This window comes from Saccopteryx leptura, chromosome 13, assembly GCF_036850995.1.
Source record: "Saccopteryx leptura isolate mSacLep1 chromosome 13, mSacLep1_pri_phased_curated, whole genome shotgun sequence".
Taxonomy (NCBI): Eukaryota; Metazoa; Chordata; class Mammalia; order Chiroptera; family Emballonuridae; genus Saccopteryx; species Saccopteryx leptura.
The window spans coordinates 37,580,484-37,596,173 of record NC_089515.1 but is presented as its reverse complement, the minus strand read 5'-3'; the positions used below and the strand labels follow the sequence as shown (position 1 = coordinate 37,596,173).

General features: G+C 43.2%; 2 protein-coding genes across 4 annotated transcripts in view; one reads left to right on the top strand and one right to left on the bottom strand.

Annotated features, from left to right (window-relative positions):
* LOC136384436 (uncharacterized) overlaps nt 1-10,406 on the top strand; it is a 109,311-nt gene extending 98,905 nt beyond the window's left edge. The window contains exon 4 of the mRNA XM_066354599.1: nt 10,361-10,406. The gene's annotated coding sequence lies outside the window, so the exon portion shown is untranslated. The remainder of the gene's footprint in view (nt 1-10,360) is intronic.
* Nucleotides 1-15,690, bottom strand: part of PANK1 (pantothenate kinase 1) — a 74,133-nt gene that overhangs the window by 15,788 nt on the left and 42,655 nt on the right. For all 3 annotated transcript variants that reach the window (XM_066355802.1, XM_066355803.1, XM_066355804.1), the window contains exon 3: nt 2,819-3,072. In XM_066355802.1, the coding sequence (XP_066211899.1) occupies nt 2,819-3,072 (254 nt within the window). The remainder of the gene's footprint in view (nt 1-2,818; nt 3,073-15,690) is intronic.

The window sequence follows — 15,690 nt, the reverse complement described above, 5'->3', positions numbered from 1 at the left end:
TGGTATGAGTGGAAAAGAACAGGTGCTTCGTGTGACTGGGAAATGACAGGTGACTCCAGACAAAGACTTGGAGCTGAATGGGGGAAGCGCGCATGCATTTGCACAGCTGGTTCCCTGCAGATAGGAGGAAAAAAGGCACAGTTGCAGAAGAGCACTTTATTAATATCCCCAGTCTGCTAACCATTATTCAGTCAAGTGATTCTCTTGCTCATAATCAGATACATGTTTGTTTCAGCAGATACACACAGAAAGACCCCCGCCCCCAGCAAATTAGAGACAAAAATACATTGCTAGAAACAGCTGTTGAATACCATTGTTTTTTTAAAAAAAACAAAACTCACAACCTTATAATGAGGGATTTTAGGGAGAAGTAGAAGGAATCTGCAGTTACTGAGTGTTTGTGCCTTACAACAGATTCTAAAGCAATGAGGTGAGCGGTCCTACAACTCTCCCTGAAGTTTCAAAATTCTTTACATTCCTCTTTTAATAGACTACACATTCTAACAGTGTCAGTTGTAAAGTCTTGTTTTCATTTTTTTATTGACTCCTACAGTAAAATTGAAGTTGTGTTAATAGGAAAAAAAAATGTTGCTACCCAATCTAGGATATAATAAAATTACACATAACACTGAAGCAAACCATTCGAAATCATGTTTAAAAGAAAACTGAGATCCCATAATGATGTGGCTTCCTAAAAATAAAAATGTTTAATAAAAGAATAGGGTATAATACCATAACAATTCAGAGTTCAGCTATCAGTTCACAATAGTAGCAAAACTCAAAGCTTAAGCCATTTGCTTAGATCAATGGATCAGCGATTCCTAAAGTGTGTTCCACACACTGATGTTCACTGCTGACCATATAGTTTGTATCAGTAGTTTACTAACTTGGATCAAAAGAAAACTTTGGTAGGACAACTCTGATTGGACAAGGAGGATCTGGGGCCCAGAACTGATGTCTCATTCCCCTCCCCTACCTTGGGCAGCCTCTGAAAGGGCTCTCTATTAACAACATTCAGTAGCACATTTCCAAGACTACTGGTTAGGGAGAGTTTGTAGCTAAGCTCGGGTATCCATATGGGATTTGTCGATAATTGTGAGGCATTGGTCATTAATGGGCATTTATCAATAATTAAAATTTATAGGCATTACTACATAGGAAATAGAAGCCAAACGCCATAATTAATTCATTAGTAGCTATTCAAGATGTCCCAAATCACTGGAAGCTCTATATTTGAAAAAGTTTACCCGTGTTGAATTCAACAAAACTGTAAATAACTAATTGTGAAAAAATATTTTGCTTGTTGTTACCTTGGGATTAGCTCTACCAATTCAATTACTCCTCTGGAAGGAAATCTGTAGTTTTTTAAAAATTGTACCCTCACCAGAAGATCACTCTGTAGGGTAAAACCAGCTCCAGTGAAATATTAATTTGTCTCTAATATACCTGACAGTCTTAATAAGGCCATGGGGTTAGTTGTGAGTCTTGTGTGGGTAAGTAGGCTTAGTTCTGTATTTTCAATGAAAAATGTATGCTTAGTAGCAATTAACCTACACACCAAAACCCATGTTCTAGACACAAGCAGGTTTCAGTCAGAATGTGTATGTGTGTGTATTAACCAGGGTTTCTCGATACCAGTAGTACTGACTTTTATGGCTTACTATATTTTTCTTTTCTGTTGTAGGGAGGCTTCCTAACCTCTAGACACTAGTTGCCAGTAGCAGTCTACTTCTAGTTGTGACAACTAAAAAAATGTCTCTAGAAATTGCCAAAATCCCCCGGAGGCATGAATCTCCCTTTCCCCAGTGGTGAACCTCTGATTCATACAAACCCACCACAAGTCCTAGAAGTACAGTAGAAAGCAGAGCTCTCATCCTACTGGGTGAATAATACTGCAGAATTTCAGTATTGGAAAAGCCTGCAGAAACTAAGAAACAACCCCATTCATGGCACAAATAAGGATCCTGAGGTCCAGAAAAACAATGGTTTCAATATCATGCCCCAAACCACATTCCACATGGCACTAAGTTACTTAAGTTGTTCCTCCAAAAATGGGTTCTGTGGTCCAATAAGTTGGAGAAACATTCATACCAAACCCTCCTCTTAGAAATAAGAAAATCCTGATTAATTTTATTTCTACCAGGATGTCTCAGGTGTCTGACCCCAGATCTTTTCCCCACGTTGAATCCCCATTAAGAGGAAGCTGAGCCCATCTATCTGCCCTTGGGTGTGTGCACTGAAAAAACAAGGCATTCTGTTCGACTGTGGTGACAGGGTGGTTTTTCCTGTCCGTTCAATTCCAAAATTCCCTGGAAGGTATGCGGACTAGTCCAGTTTTCAGCTGGAGCATCTTCCCGAGGGTAACAAACATTCCTTATAAACCCAGTTTGGTTTACTAGTTGGAATGATGTATTATTTCAAGCAATTAATCCTGCGCTGGGCACCAAGGTGGTTCTAAAAGATGGCCAGAGCCCTCTCTGACCATCCCAAGCATCCTTACATCTGGATTCTACTCTGCTTATTGTACCTGCCATTCATTTGGCACTTAATATGTACTGCTTTGGGGGGAAACTTCTAATGTGTGTACGAGCCTTCTTTCCTCAACCCGCCCAGTTTCCAATGGGGCAGGATGGTGTTTTATTTACCTTTATATAAATCACCCTCATAACATATCCAATAAAACCTTGTTGGCTGACAGAGGTTAAGATCTTTCTTCTAAAAATGTATTAATTATAAATAACCTTTTTTAAAGCTAGTCTTCAAGGAAGAGAACTGGGTTTCGGTATAAAAAGGTTCTCCTAGTGAAAACCAAGTTTACCTGGTCCCAGTAACTCTTTTATAGTTGTCCTTGGAGTACACTGCCAGGATGCTGACACCTGAGCCCATGTTCACCAGCAGCATAGGATATGGGTTATCAAGGCAGTATGGTTTTTTTTGACACAATTCAGGATTTGTGGGATTTTCAAAATAGTAACATTCCGGCTTGCCGTTGAAGCCAACAGAGTCGACGTAGAGCAGGCCCTGAATCAGACAATCCAGTTCGTCCAGTTTGTGGAGCTGTAGGTCTGCAATCTGAAAGAGAATAACACCTGGTGAGAAAGGCGGCCGCAGCCTTAGGGGAAGCGCCAGAGAATTTTTAGCTGGACTTAAAATATGTCATTAACGGCCCTTGCTGGTTGGCTCAGTGGTAGAGCGTCGTCCTGGCGTGCAGGAGTCCTGGGTTCAATTCCCGGCCAGGGCACACAGGAGAAGCGCCCATCTGCTTCTCCACCCCTCCCCCTCTCCTTCCTCTCTGTCTCTCTCCCCCTCCCGCAGCGAGGCTCCATTGGAGCAAAGATGGCCCAGGCGCTGAGGATGACTCTGTGGCCTCTGCCTCAGGTGCTAGAATGGCTCTGATTGTGGCAGAGCGATGCCCCAAGATGGGCAGAGCATCGCCCCCTGGTGGGCATGCCGGGTGGATCCCGGTTGGGCGCATCCTGGTCGGGCGCATGCGGGAGTCTGTCTGACTGCCTCCCAGTTTCCAGCTTCGGAGAAATACAAAAAAAAATAATAATAAAAATAAAAAATATGTCATTAACATTAAATGCACGGAAACACCAAGTTGTAAAATCTTATTGATAATTAGTCTTGGCCAGACATCGGACATCCCGTCCGCCCACCGTGAGACCGAAAGGACGGTAGATTGCCTGTTTGCTATGAGAGCAGATCATCACCACATATGGTGGGTTGAAGGATGTCCCTGAAAAATAATGTCCACATTCTAATTTTCAGAACCTGTGAGTGTTAGCTTATTTGGAAAAGGTGTTTTTGCAGATGTTATTAAGAGCCACCAGAAGCTGAAAGGGGCGAGGAAAGGAATCTGCCGAAGAGCCCCCGAAGGAAATGTGGGCCTGCCAGCCCATTGATTTTGGCCTTTTGGTCTTCAGAACTCCAACTGAATACATTTCTGCTGTCTTAAGACATTAAATTGGTAGCAATTTGTTACAGCAGTCCAAGGAAACAAATACAGCATACCATTGAGACCGCAGCTATCCCACAGGGTGAGGAGTGAGAATGTTCTGGAAGCAGCAAGAATCCTAACCTTCCTTGGGAAGAGATGAGATCCCAAGGGTGGCACCTTATGCCTGGGAGTGGGGAACAATCTCCTTAGCCCACGAAGTCCCACTCCCCCTTTCCAAGGCCTGGGAGTTGGAGTTAGGCAGACCTGGCTTTGAATTCTGGCTCCAATACTTGACTGAGAGATATGGGCATGTTGCTTAACTTCTCAAGCCTCAGTTTCCTCATCTGTAAAATAGGGATAATAATACCTACTGCATAGTGTTGTTGTGAAAATGACATGATAATAACATATGTAAAATGCTTATCCAGAGCTTGACATTACAAGAAACTCAACAAATACTGCCTCTTTTATTAATAGCTGGGGTGGCTTCCATGTGTCCTTTATGCTCCCATAAGACAAAAACTCCTTTCTCCCAGGTATAGAGGGAAAAAAATAAAGGAGAATGAGTTGGCTATGGGCTAGCCTTAGGGGTGAGTGGCCACTTTGCATTCTCAAAAGTTCAATTCATGATCCTCAAGAATGGTATTACTGTTGGTCCAGAGGTCTGGACTGGTGATGGTTTCCCATAAACAAATGTCAAACAATCAATCAACCTAGCAAACACCAACATGAAACTGAACCAATCTAATGAAGGGAGATAATTTATAAGGTCTACCTTAATTATTTAAAAAAATTTTTTTTAGAAAAATATAAACTGGCTCTGGCCAGTGGCTCAGTGGATTGAGCATTGGTCCAGCATATGAACATCCCAGGTTCAATTCCTGGTAAGGGTACACAGGAGAAGCAACCATTGCTTCTACTCCCACCCTCTTCCCCTTCTCTCCCTCTTCCCCTCCTGCAGCCAGTGGCTTGATTGGTTCAAGTATAGCCCGAGACCCTGGGGATAGCTCAATTAGAGTGCATCAACCTCAGGTGCTAAAAATAGCTTGGTACTGGAGCATCAGCCCCAGATGGGGTTGCCAGGTAGAACCCAGTCAGGGAACATGCAGGAGTCTCCCTCACTATCTCCCCTCCTCTCACCTAAAAAAAAAAGGAAGGGAGAGGCCCTGGCTGGTTGGCTCAGTGGTAGAGCATTGGCCTGGCATGCAGGAGTCCCAGGTTCAATTCCTGGCCAGGGCACACAGGAGAAGTGCCCATCTGCTTCTCCACCCCTCCCCCTCTCCTTCCTCTCTGTCTCTCTCTTCCCTTACCACAGCCAAGGCTCCACTGGAGCAAAGTTGGCTGGGGCGCTGAGGATGGCTCTGTGGCCTCTGCCTCAGGCGCTAGAATGGCTCTGGTTGCAACAGAATGACGCCCCAGATGGGCAGAGCATCGCCCCCTGGTGGGCGTGCTGGGTGGATCCCGGTCAGGCGCATGCGGGAGTCTGTCTGACTGCCTCCCCCTTTCCAGCTTCGGAAAAATACAAAAAAAAAAAAGGAAGGGAGAAAGAGAGGGAGGGAGGGAGTCCAATTACTGCTTACTACAATACATACCAAGCATGTGTACTAGATTGTTTGATTCTCCCAAAAACCCTATAAGTAGATACTATTGTCCTTATTTTATGGTTAAGGCTCACAGAGCTTAAATAACTTTCCCTACATGATACAACTTGCAAGCATCTTCCACAGATTTGCTGTTATTCTCTTATCTTCATTCATGAGTACTGCTTCTGGGACCTGGAAACATATACAAGTATTACGGTATTTTGCCTAAAAAGTATCATGTTCACCTGACTAGGTGATGGCACAGTGGATAGAGCGTCAAACTGGGATGCTGAAGACCCAGGTTCAAAACTCCGAGGTTACGGGCTTGAGTGCGGGCTCATCCAACTTGAGTGAGGCTCACCATTTTGAGCAAGGGGTCTCTGGCTTGAGTGTGGGATCATAAATATGACCTCATGGCTTCAGCCCAAAGGTCGTTCGCTTGAAGCCCAAGGTCACTGGCTTGAGCCCAAGGTCACTTGCTCTGCTGTAGCCCCCTGGTCAAGGCACATATGAGAAAGCAATCACTGAATAACTAATAAGCTGCAACAAAGAATTGATGCTTCTCTTGCCTGACCGGGCGATGGTGCAGTGGATAGAGTCAAACTGGGATGCGGAGGACCCAGGTTCGAGACCCCAAGATCGCCAGTTTGAGCGCAGGCTCAACTGGTTTGAACAAAGCTCACCAGCTTGGGCCCAAGGTCATTGGCTTGAGCAAGGGGTTACTTGTTCTGCTGAAGACCCATGGTCAAAGCACATATGAGAAAGCAATCAATGAACAACTAAGGTGTCGCAACAAAAAACTGATGATTGATGCTTCTCATCTCTCTTTGTTCCTGCCTGTCTGTCCCTATCTGTCCCTCTCTCTGGCTCTCTCTGGCTCTGTCAAAAAAAAAAAAAAAAAAAGAGTATCATCTTCATTACAAAAATTGACAGCAAGAAGAAAACTTTGTGTCACTCATCTGAATTTTCCATTCAACAAAATCCCCTGGAGCTATCTCTGTAGAACAGTATTAGTTAGAACAGGTTACCAACAAGGTGGCAGAACTTTTCTTAATGCAAAGAAACAATCATTCGAAATGATAGCTGGTGATAAATTAAATCTCTCTTAAGTGATTTCAAACATTCCTTTTTTTTTTTTTTTTTCTTTTTTTACCAAGTGAAACTTTTGCATGAGATGCATACAATCATGTACATTTTAAGAGAGTAATGCTAGATGTATAAGACTATCTGGAGACCTGGAAGACCAAAGTGAGACAAAGCAGTGCAAATGCTACTCAGTACTGAATCCCTCAGCCTCCTCTGTCACACTTGCAGCTTCGGCCACATTCTGCTTTCTTTTAGGTTCACTGGGTACCCCTGAGCACCATGGTCAAAGGCCGACCCGAAATATTGCTCAATAAACATCTTTTAAAATGAAACTGGAAAATTATCACCTCCTGGATTACCCCAGACTGAAAAGTAACAATTTCATCAGCCAGTCTAGGTATTAGAGGTTAACCCACTTAAAAATTAATCAGAGGTCTGCCAACAGCATTGATAGCCACATCCGGAAACAGTATCACAAACATGGATAGAGATTGCCGTCTCACCTTATCCCTCAAAATAATTTCCAAAGAAAGTGCTAGCAACAAACAAACACTCTTCTACGCATTTTATTGAGGGATGAATATTTCTGAAGCCTGAGGACATACATTCCCAAACAGGGAAACAGAAATATGAGTCACTTTCACTGAGACCCACAGAGACCTCCCTCAGAAGTCTTCACCATCCAGGAGAAAGGACGGCTTTCCCTCCGTAAGCAATGAGTACCATCATTGCTAAGACTTTCATATACACCAGCTGAAATTCAAAACAAGATGGGAGTTACTCTTCAGACTTTGCAGTTCATTAGTACAATACAATGGAATTAACTTTGTGGAAAGTCTAAACAAAATGTCCGGATTCCTGCTACAGAGAAACATCTTCTTTGGGCTTAGTTTTCTGTGTATCAATGATTCCCTGAATGCTAAAATTAGAAAAAATATGGATCTTGCCTGATCAGGCAGTGGCGCAGTGGATAGAGCGTTGACCTGGGACACAGAGGACCCAGCTTTGAAACCCTGAGGTTGCCGGCTTGAGCTGCTCCAGTGTAGGGTCACTGGCTTGAGTGTGGGAACACGGACATGACTCCATGGTCTCTGGCTTGATGCCTAAGGTGGCTGGCTTGAGCACCCTTGCTCTGCTGTAGCTCCCCCCCTTCCCATCAAGGCACATATGAGAAGGTAATCAGTGATCAATTAAGGTGCCTCAACAAAGAATTGATGCTTCTCATCTCTCCCTTCCTGTCTGTCTGTCCCTATCTGTCCCCCCACCCCTCTCTCACCAAAAAAATAAACAATAGAAAAAGATCCTAAACACAAAGCATGGTCAGGATACAATTGTAGAAGGTTCTATTTATGTGCTTCAGCTCAATCTGTCAAAAATAATTAACTAAAGAGTTAAATAAATAAATAAATAAATAAATAAAGATGGTAAAAAAAAAAAAAACATCCTAAAAGGTTCTATAGTCCTATACTCCTCATGGGAGCATTCTATGGACCAGGGGTTGGGAACCTATGGCTCGCAAGTCAAATGTGGCTCTTTTGATGGCTGCTTCTGGCTTGCAGACAAATCTTTAATAATAATAAAAAAATAACGTTAAAAGTATAAAACATTCTCATGTATTACAATCCATTCATTTCCTACTGCTCATGTTCATGGTTGCGGGTGGCTGGAGCCAATCACAGCTGTCCTCCGGGACAACACCAAATTTTTATTGGATAATGCCTAACGTACACGGGTCTTTGTATGGCTCTCATGGAATTACATTTTAAAATATGTGGCGTTCATGGCTCTCTCAGCCAAAAACGTTCCCGACCCTTGCTATGGACCCACCTTGAACCAGTTTTATCACTCTCCTGTAGTTGAGAAATGAGTGTCAAAATTGTATTTCAGAAATGAATAAGGCCCTGACTGGTTTGCTCAGTAAATAGAGTATCCACCTGGCGTGCAGATGTCCCAGGTTCAATCCCCAGTCAGGGCTCACAAGAGAAACGACCATCTGATTCTCTCCTCCACCCTCTCCCACTTCTCTCCCTCTTCCTCTCCTGCAGTCAGTGGCTCGGTTGGTCCAAGTATCAGCCTCAAGTACTGAGGATAGCTTGGTACTTAAGCATCAGCCCCAGACGAGGGTTGCCAGGTGGATCCCAGTCAGGGCGCATGTGAGAGTCTGTCTCATTATCTCCCCTCCTCTCAAAAAGAAAAAAAAAGAAATTAATAAAATACATATCTGTATGGCATTTTATTTCCTTATACTTCCCTAGGAGCTTTTGCTGACACTGGCTCCATAAATCATGTTGGAAATGGCAGGAAAGGTTATCTTACTAAATCAAGAACAATTTGCATATAAAATAGTTGATTTTGAATTACAAATTACACTCAGGGCACTTTCTTTTCACAGAGGAGACCTAATAGAAACTGGAGAGATGAATTTCCAACATGGTCTGTGAGTGAGAAATCTGACAAAACCCCAAAGATGGCTTCTTCCTCCCTGAACACCCAGTTATAACACACAAGTGGTCAAGAGTATAAGCCGGAACAAAGTGGACAATGACTGTCTACCAAACTCAATGCTCCTGCACTAACTATCACAGATAAGTCCCTGGATTCATAATAGAAACCAAGCTAACAAATGTTCTTGAACGGTCAGCTTAGATTTAGAATACCACATGTCTACAATCACCACACTCCCTCTGGATGATTTTTCCACCATTATTAACTTTTTAAGATTGTTCCTTCAAGGAAAGCCAATCCTTTTTTTCCATTTCTCTCTCTCTTTCTTTCTTTTTTTTTTAGATTTTATTTATTCATTTTTAAAGAGAGAGGAGAGAGAGAGGGAAAGGGGGGGGGGCAGAGCAGGAAGCATCGACTCCCATATGTGCCCAGGGTTTTCAACCAACGACCTCAGCATTCCAAGTCAACACTTTATCCCCTGTGCCACCACAGGTTAGGCCTCTCTTTCTTTTTTTAATGGATGGAAGGTCAATTCTTAAGTCCTCATATTTTTTAAAAAAAAATGTAATGAAACAATCAGAAAATCTTTTTCTTGTCCCTAAATCTCATATCTACCAAATAAGATTGGTTTTTTTTTTTTGTTTTTTTTTTGTATTTTTCTGAAGCTGGAAACGGGGAGAGACAGTCAGACAGACTCCCGCATGCACCCGACCGGGATCCACCCAGCACGCCCACCAGGGGCGACGCTCTGCCCACCAGGGGGCGATGCTCTGCCCCTCTGGGGCGTCGCTCTGCCGCGACCAGAGCCACTCTAGCGCCTGGGGCAGAGGCCAAGGAGCCATCCCCAGCGCCCGGGCCATCCTTGCTCCAAAGGAGCCTCGGCTGCGGGAGGGGAAGAGAGAGACAGAGAGGAAGGAGGGGGTGGGGATGGAGAAGCAGATGGGCGCTTCTCCTATGTGCCCTGGCCGGGAATCGAACCCGGGTCCCCCGCACGCCAGGTCGACACTCTACCGCTGAGCCAACCGGCCAGGGCTCCAAATAAGATTGTTGTTATATCCTGCTTATTCAATGGGCAGGGCTTTTTTTTTTTTTTTTAACTTAGTTTTTTGTTCTTAAGTAATAAAGAGTCACTTCTAACTTCTAATTAATGTTGGTCTTAGACTGAAAAAACTCACAAGGAAAAGTATCTATGTAATGAAGAGCTAGGTGGACAAAAAGGACGATTTTTTTTGTATTTTGCCTTTCTACTTTGCATTCTAAAGAATACTATTATTGAAGTTAGAAAGTGTAGTTGTGGCCTGACCAGGTGGTGGCGCAGTGGATAGAGCGTTGGACTGGGATGCGGAAGGACCCAGGTTCGAGACCCTGAGGTCGCCAGCTTGAGCGCAGGCTCATCTGGTTTAAGCAAAAAAGCTCACCAGCTTGGATGCAAGGTCGCTGGCTCCAGCAAGGGGTTACTCGATCTGCTGAAGGCCCACGGTCAAGGCATATATGAGAAAGCAATCAATGAACAACTAAGGTGTCGCAACGAAAAACTGATGATTGATGATTCTCATCTCTCCGTTCCTGTCTGTCTGTCCCTGTCTATCTCTGCCTCTGTTTAAAAAAAAAAAAAAAAGTGTAGTTGTGGGTGAAAATATTAGATTTGGTACATAAAACACTAGTGGATTCTTTGAAACAACTCATAGTATATAGGCAGTGGGGAAACAGTAGTTTAACTGAAGCCTACAGTGTTCAGTGTCCTGGTGCACAAGCACACAGGGGTCTCCCCTTCAAGGATCACACCAAATGGTGGGATTCCTCACTGACTTACTAATTTCTTTCTTATCAATTTTGAAGGCTGACTTCTATCCATCAGAAATTTTTGTAATAGCAATCCTAAAATCTTAAAAGAAGAAAGAGGGGAGGGAGGAAAGGAGGAAAAAAAGAAGAAAAGAAAAAAGAGGGAAGGAGGGTAAAAAAGGAAAGAAAGTCCTTTATAAAAAAAAAAGAAGAAAGTCCTCTACACAGGGATCTAATTTAATGTTTGTCTCGTGGTTTATAGCTCTTTCTTAAACCTTCTAAATTGGATGAAGAAAATGAACTTTAAATATATTTACTATAAATGAAAATTATATAGTCATCAGACATAACTGCTAGCTATCAGGGCCGGCTGAATATCTTTAGTCCTAATTACTCAGATTTTTAAAACATGTATCTGCAAAATTATATTACAACAAAAACAGTGATTTTATACATTAACAATGACAGTACTTGACAAATACATTTTATTGTTCGTGAGGTTAACATATACAGCAGTATACACTGATCTTTCATAACTAAGTGCCTTCAATTTTTTATTCTAGAAAAGTGAAGAGCTTGGATTTAGCATACCTAAGGGCTTAACACTTACTGTTCTCTCTGCCTAACATGCTCTTCCCCAGATACTGGCCTGGTTGCTCTATTAGTTCTTCCCAACCCAGCTCCGACGTTCCCTCATCACACAAGGACCATCCAGCACTCCCCATCCCCTTGTCCTGCTGGTCTCTCCAGATATTGCCATTTGCTTTCTTCCATATTCACGAGCTCATCTGAAGATTGTTCATTTCCCTGCACTAGGATATAACTTCATGGGGATCGGGGCTTTGTTTTATTCTTTTCTTTTCTTTTTTTTTTTTTTTTTTTTTTACAGAGAGAGAGTCAGAGAGAAGGATAGACAGGGACAGACAGACAGGAACGGAGAGATGAGAAGCATCGATCATTAGTTTTTCGTTGCACGTTGCAACACCTTAACTGTTCATTAATTGCTTTCTCATACGTGCCTTGACTGCTGGCCTTCAGCAGACCAAGTAACCCCTTGCTCGAGCCAGCGACCTTGGGCTCAAGCTGGTGAGCTTTTGCTCAAACCAGATAAGCCCTCGCTCAAGCTGGTGACCTCGGGGTCTTGAACCTGGGTCTTCCGCATCCCAGTCTGATGTTCTATCCACTGCACCACCGCCTGGTCCGGCTGTTTTATTCTTTATAGTGCTTGGCACATAGAAGGACCATGATAAATACTTGCTGAGTGAATAAATGCTCAGGAAAGAGGATGATAAAACCTATTTATCCTCACAAACTTTGGAAGTATAAGGGCAATCGGGTAGTGCCCTGACAAGCAGGCTACAGGAAGAGATCAGTCTTCTTCAATTCAGCCTTCGCTTTGGCCAAGACTGAGCATAGAAACAGAAGGCAGCCCATATATTTTCTTTTAAAGGTATATGCTCTACCTGGCCAGGCTGTTTGGCTAATACAGTCATGTGGTACATGACATTTTGGTCAGTGAGGGACTGCATGTATGATGATCCCCTACAGTTACAATGAAGCTACAAAGTTCCTGTTGTCTAGTGACATCGTAGTTGTGGTAACATCACAGTGTAAAGCATTACTCATGTGTTTGTGGTGCTGTTGGTGTAGAAAAACGACTGAGCTGCCAGTCGTATGAAAGTATGTGTAACACATCCATTTATGTACAGTGCATACTACCTGACAGTGATAAAAATTATTATGTTTCTGAACTTACTATTCTTGTTGTTGTTTTAGGGTATACAGTTTCTACTTATAAGAATAATAAGATGCAGGCCCTGGCCGGTTGGCTCAGTGGTAGAGCGTCGGCCTGGTGTGCAGAGGTCCTGGGTTCGATTCCCGGCCAGGGCACGCAGGAGAGGCGCCCATCTGCCTCTCCACCCCTCCCCCTCTCCTCCTCTCTCTCTCTTCCCCTCCCGCAGCGAGGCTCCATTGGAGCAAAGATGGCCCGGGGGCTGGGGATGGCTCCTTGGCCTCTGCCCCAGGCGCTAGAGTGGCTCTGGTCGCGACAAAGCGATGCCCCAGAGGGGCAGAGCATCGCCCCCTGGTGGGCGTGCCGGGTGGATCCCGGTCGGGCGCATGCGGGAGTCTGTCTGACTGTCTCTCCCCGTTTCCAGCTTCAGAAAAATACAAAAAAAAAAGAATAATAAGATGCTATAAAACAGTATACCATGTTATTATGCCAGCAGCCTTACACATCTCGTGCTAACCCCATCTCACAACTGCATCCTTTTCTCTTGTGCTTCGTTTAATCTCATGTTATTTTGTACAGTGACATGCTGTACAGGCTTGTAGCCCAGGAGCAATAGGCTATTATACCATATAGTAGTAGCCCATGTAGATTTATGTAAAAACACTCTATGACATTTGCATAACAAAGAAAGTAACAAATGCATTTCTCAGAACATATTCCCATCCTTAAGCAGCATATGACCATACTTAACACTTGCTCCCGGCTCCAGTCTATTCATTAGGCTCCAACAGCCTGCCTGAACGAGCAGAGGTTTCTTTAGCTGCAATAGGTATGACCTTTCTCAGTTCAGGATCTTGAGAAACACACGTACGTGGTGCTCATGGCCAACATATATTGAGTAACTTCCTCTCCCCACAGGAGAGCCAGAGGCTTTGATGGACATTGCAAAAATGCTCCAGGTCACTTTGGTTAACTTTGGGCTCCACAGTGGAGATAAACAGATAGGATGTCCCTGAGTGACCTAGGCAGCTCAAAGCACTAGGGTTGGGTCAGCATTCCTTCTGTCTGAATAAGAATTGAGGTGATGCCCCAGCACGTACATAGGGGGCACTCCTAGGTCCTCTTACTCTCTCTTTAGCTTTAGTTTTCTTATCCATATGTACAAGAGTGCTACACCTCCTGTTCTCCAGAGGTCACTTCTACTTCTGATGTCCTAAAAATCAGATGATGAAACTGAGGTCCATAGCAGGGACATAGCTCATCCAAAGTCACCCAGCTAGTTAAATGATGACACAGGACTAGAATTCAGGTTCAATGCTTTTTCGATTAGGAACTTAAATTTAATTTTCATATTTTTGGATTTCAATCTTTTCAGTTTCAAAACTCTTTGATTACTGGGCCTCTTTGATGGGAAAAAGATCCCATGAATCATTTAAGTAGGTGGCAGCATCAAATTCTACTGCTGGGTAGGAAAAGGGGACACAGAAGAAAGAGGCCAAAGCCGGAATACAATCTGTCTCACTTAGGATACTGCAGTAGGACTCTGTTGCCAACTCCTCTACAAACTACTTAATACAATCAATGAGATAAACAATGTTACCTTTGACAATACAAATAAATTTTTCATTTATAGCTTAATACCATGACTAGCACACTGACTCATTAATTTATTCATTAATGATCATCTTTATGACAAGACTGGATTACATTAGTTGCACGACAGTGCTCGCTTCGGCAGCACACACACATTACTTCCACGACAAAGTGCCAGTAATTTGTCCTCTCGGCTTTGAGAAAATGTATGTTACATCTCACCTCACTATATTTTCAACTAATCCCCAAATCCTCCAATCTTTCCTTCTTCTATGTTTATTTATTCATTTTTGAGAGAGGAAAGAGAGAGAGAGAGAGAGAGAGAGAGAGAGAGAGAGAGTGAGAGACAGAAAGGAGGGGTGGGAGGAGCAGGAAGCATCAACTCTCATATGTGCCTTGACCAGGCAAGCCTAGGGATTTGAACCAGCGACCTCAGAGTTCCAGGTAGGTGCTTTATCCACTGTGCCACCACAGGTCACACGCAATCACTTCTGTTACTCTAGTTTCCTTTATTTTCTCCACCTATTATTTTATTTTATTCTCACTTTATTCCCTGTGAGATGAGGCTTGACAGTACCTCGACTGTAGAGATAGGTAAATTGAAACATAGCTGTTAAGGAATTGCTAAGTGAAGAGAAAGTTAGGACGCCATGTCACACTCGTATCTCCAACAACATTTCTCTGTTCTAAATGAGCAACAGAGTTGGAATGCACTGCCCATCACAAGACAGCATTATTCTCATTATGTAGCACCTACTCCCTAAATCATGGTCACTAATAAAGGAATTCACCTCTAAATAACATCAAAGATTTCATTTTTGTTTGTGAGCAAAACTTCTGCATGACATTCATAAAACAAAAAGGCATAATGCAAATGGGTAGACAAAAGTAAAAATTTTTAGTAAGATTTATAGAAAGCTTTTTCTGTGGGCCTCAGTCTATATATCTATAAAACTGAACCAGTCATTGCCTGACCAGGCGGTGGTGCAGAGGATGGAGCGTCGGACTGGGATGCAGAGGACCCAGGTTCGAGACCCCGAGGTCGCCAGCTTGAGTGTGGGCTCATCTGGTTCGAGCAGAAGCCCACCAGCGTGAACCCAAGGTTGCTGGCTCCAGCAAGGGGTTGCTCGGTCTGCTGAAGGCCTGCAGTCAAGGCACATACGGGAGGGCAATCAATGAACAACTAAGGTGTCGCAACGAAAAACTGATGATTAATGTTTCTCATCTCTCTCCGTTCCTGTCTGTCTTTCCCTGTCTATTCCTCTCTCTGACTCACTCTCTGTCTCTGTAAAAAATAAATAAATAAATAAATAAAAACCCAAAAACTGAACCAGTCATTATTCAAGAAACTGAAGTGTCTGTGGAAAACTCTAAAATACTTCATAAAATACTTCATAAGGGAGTTCTATATCATCTTGTTTTTAGCATACGCTGTAGCAGTACTTGTAACAAAAGTGATAATATCTAATACTTACTGAGAATTAACAAAGTGCCAGGTATGTATTATCTCATTTAATCCTTCATGTAAC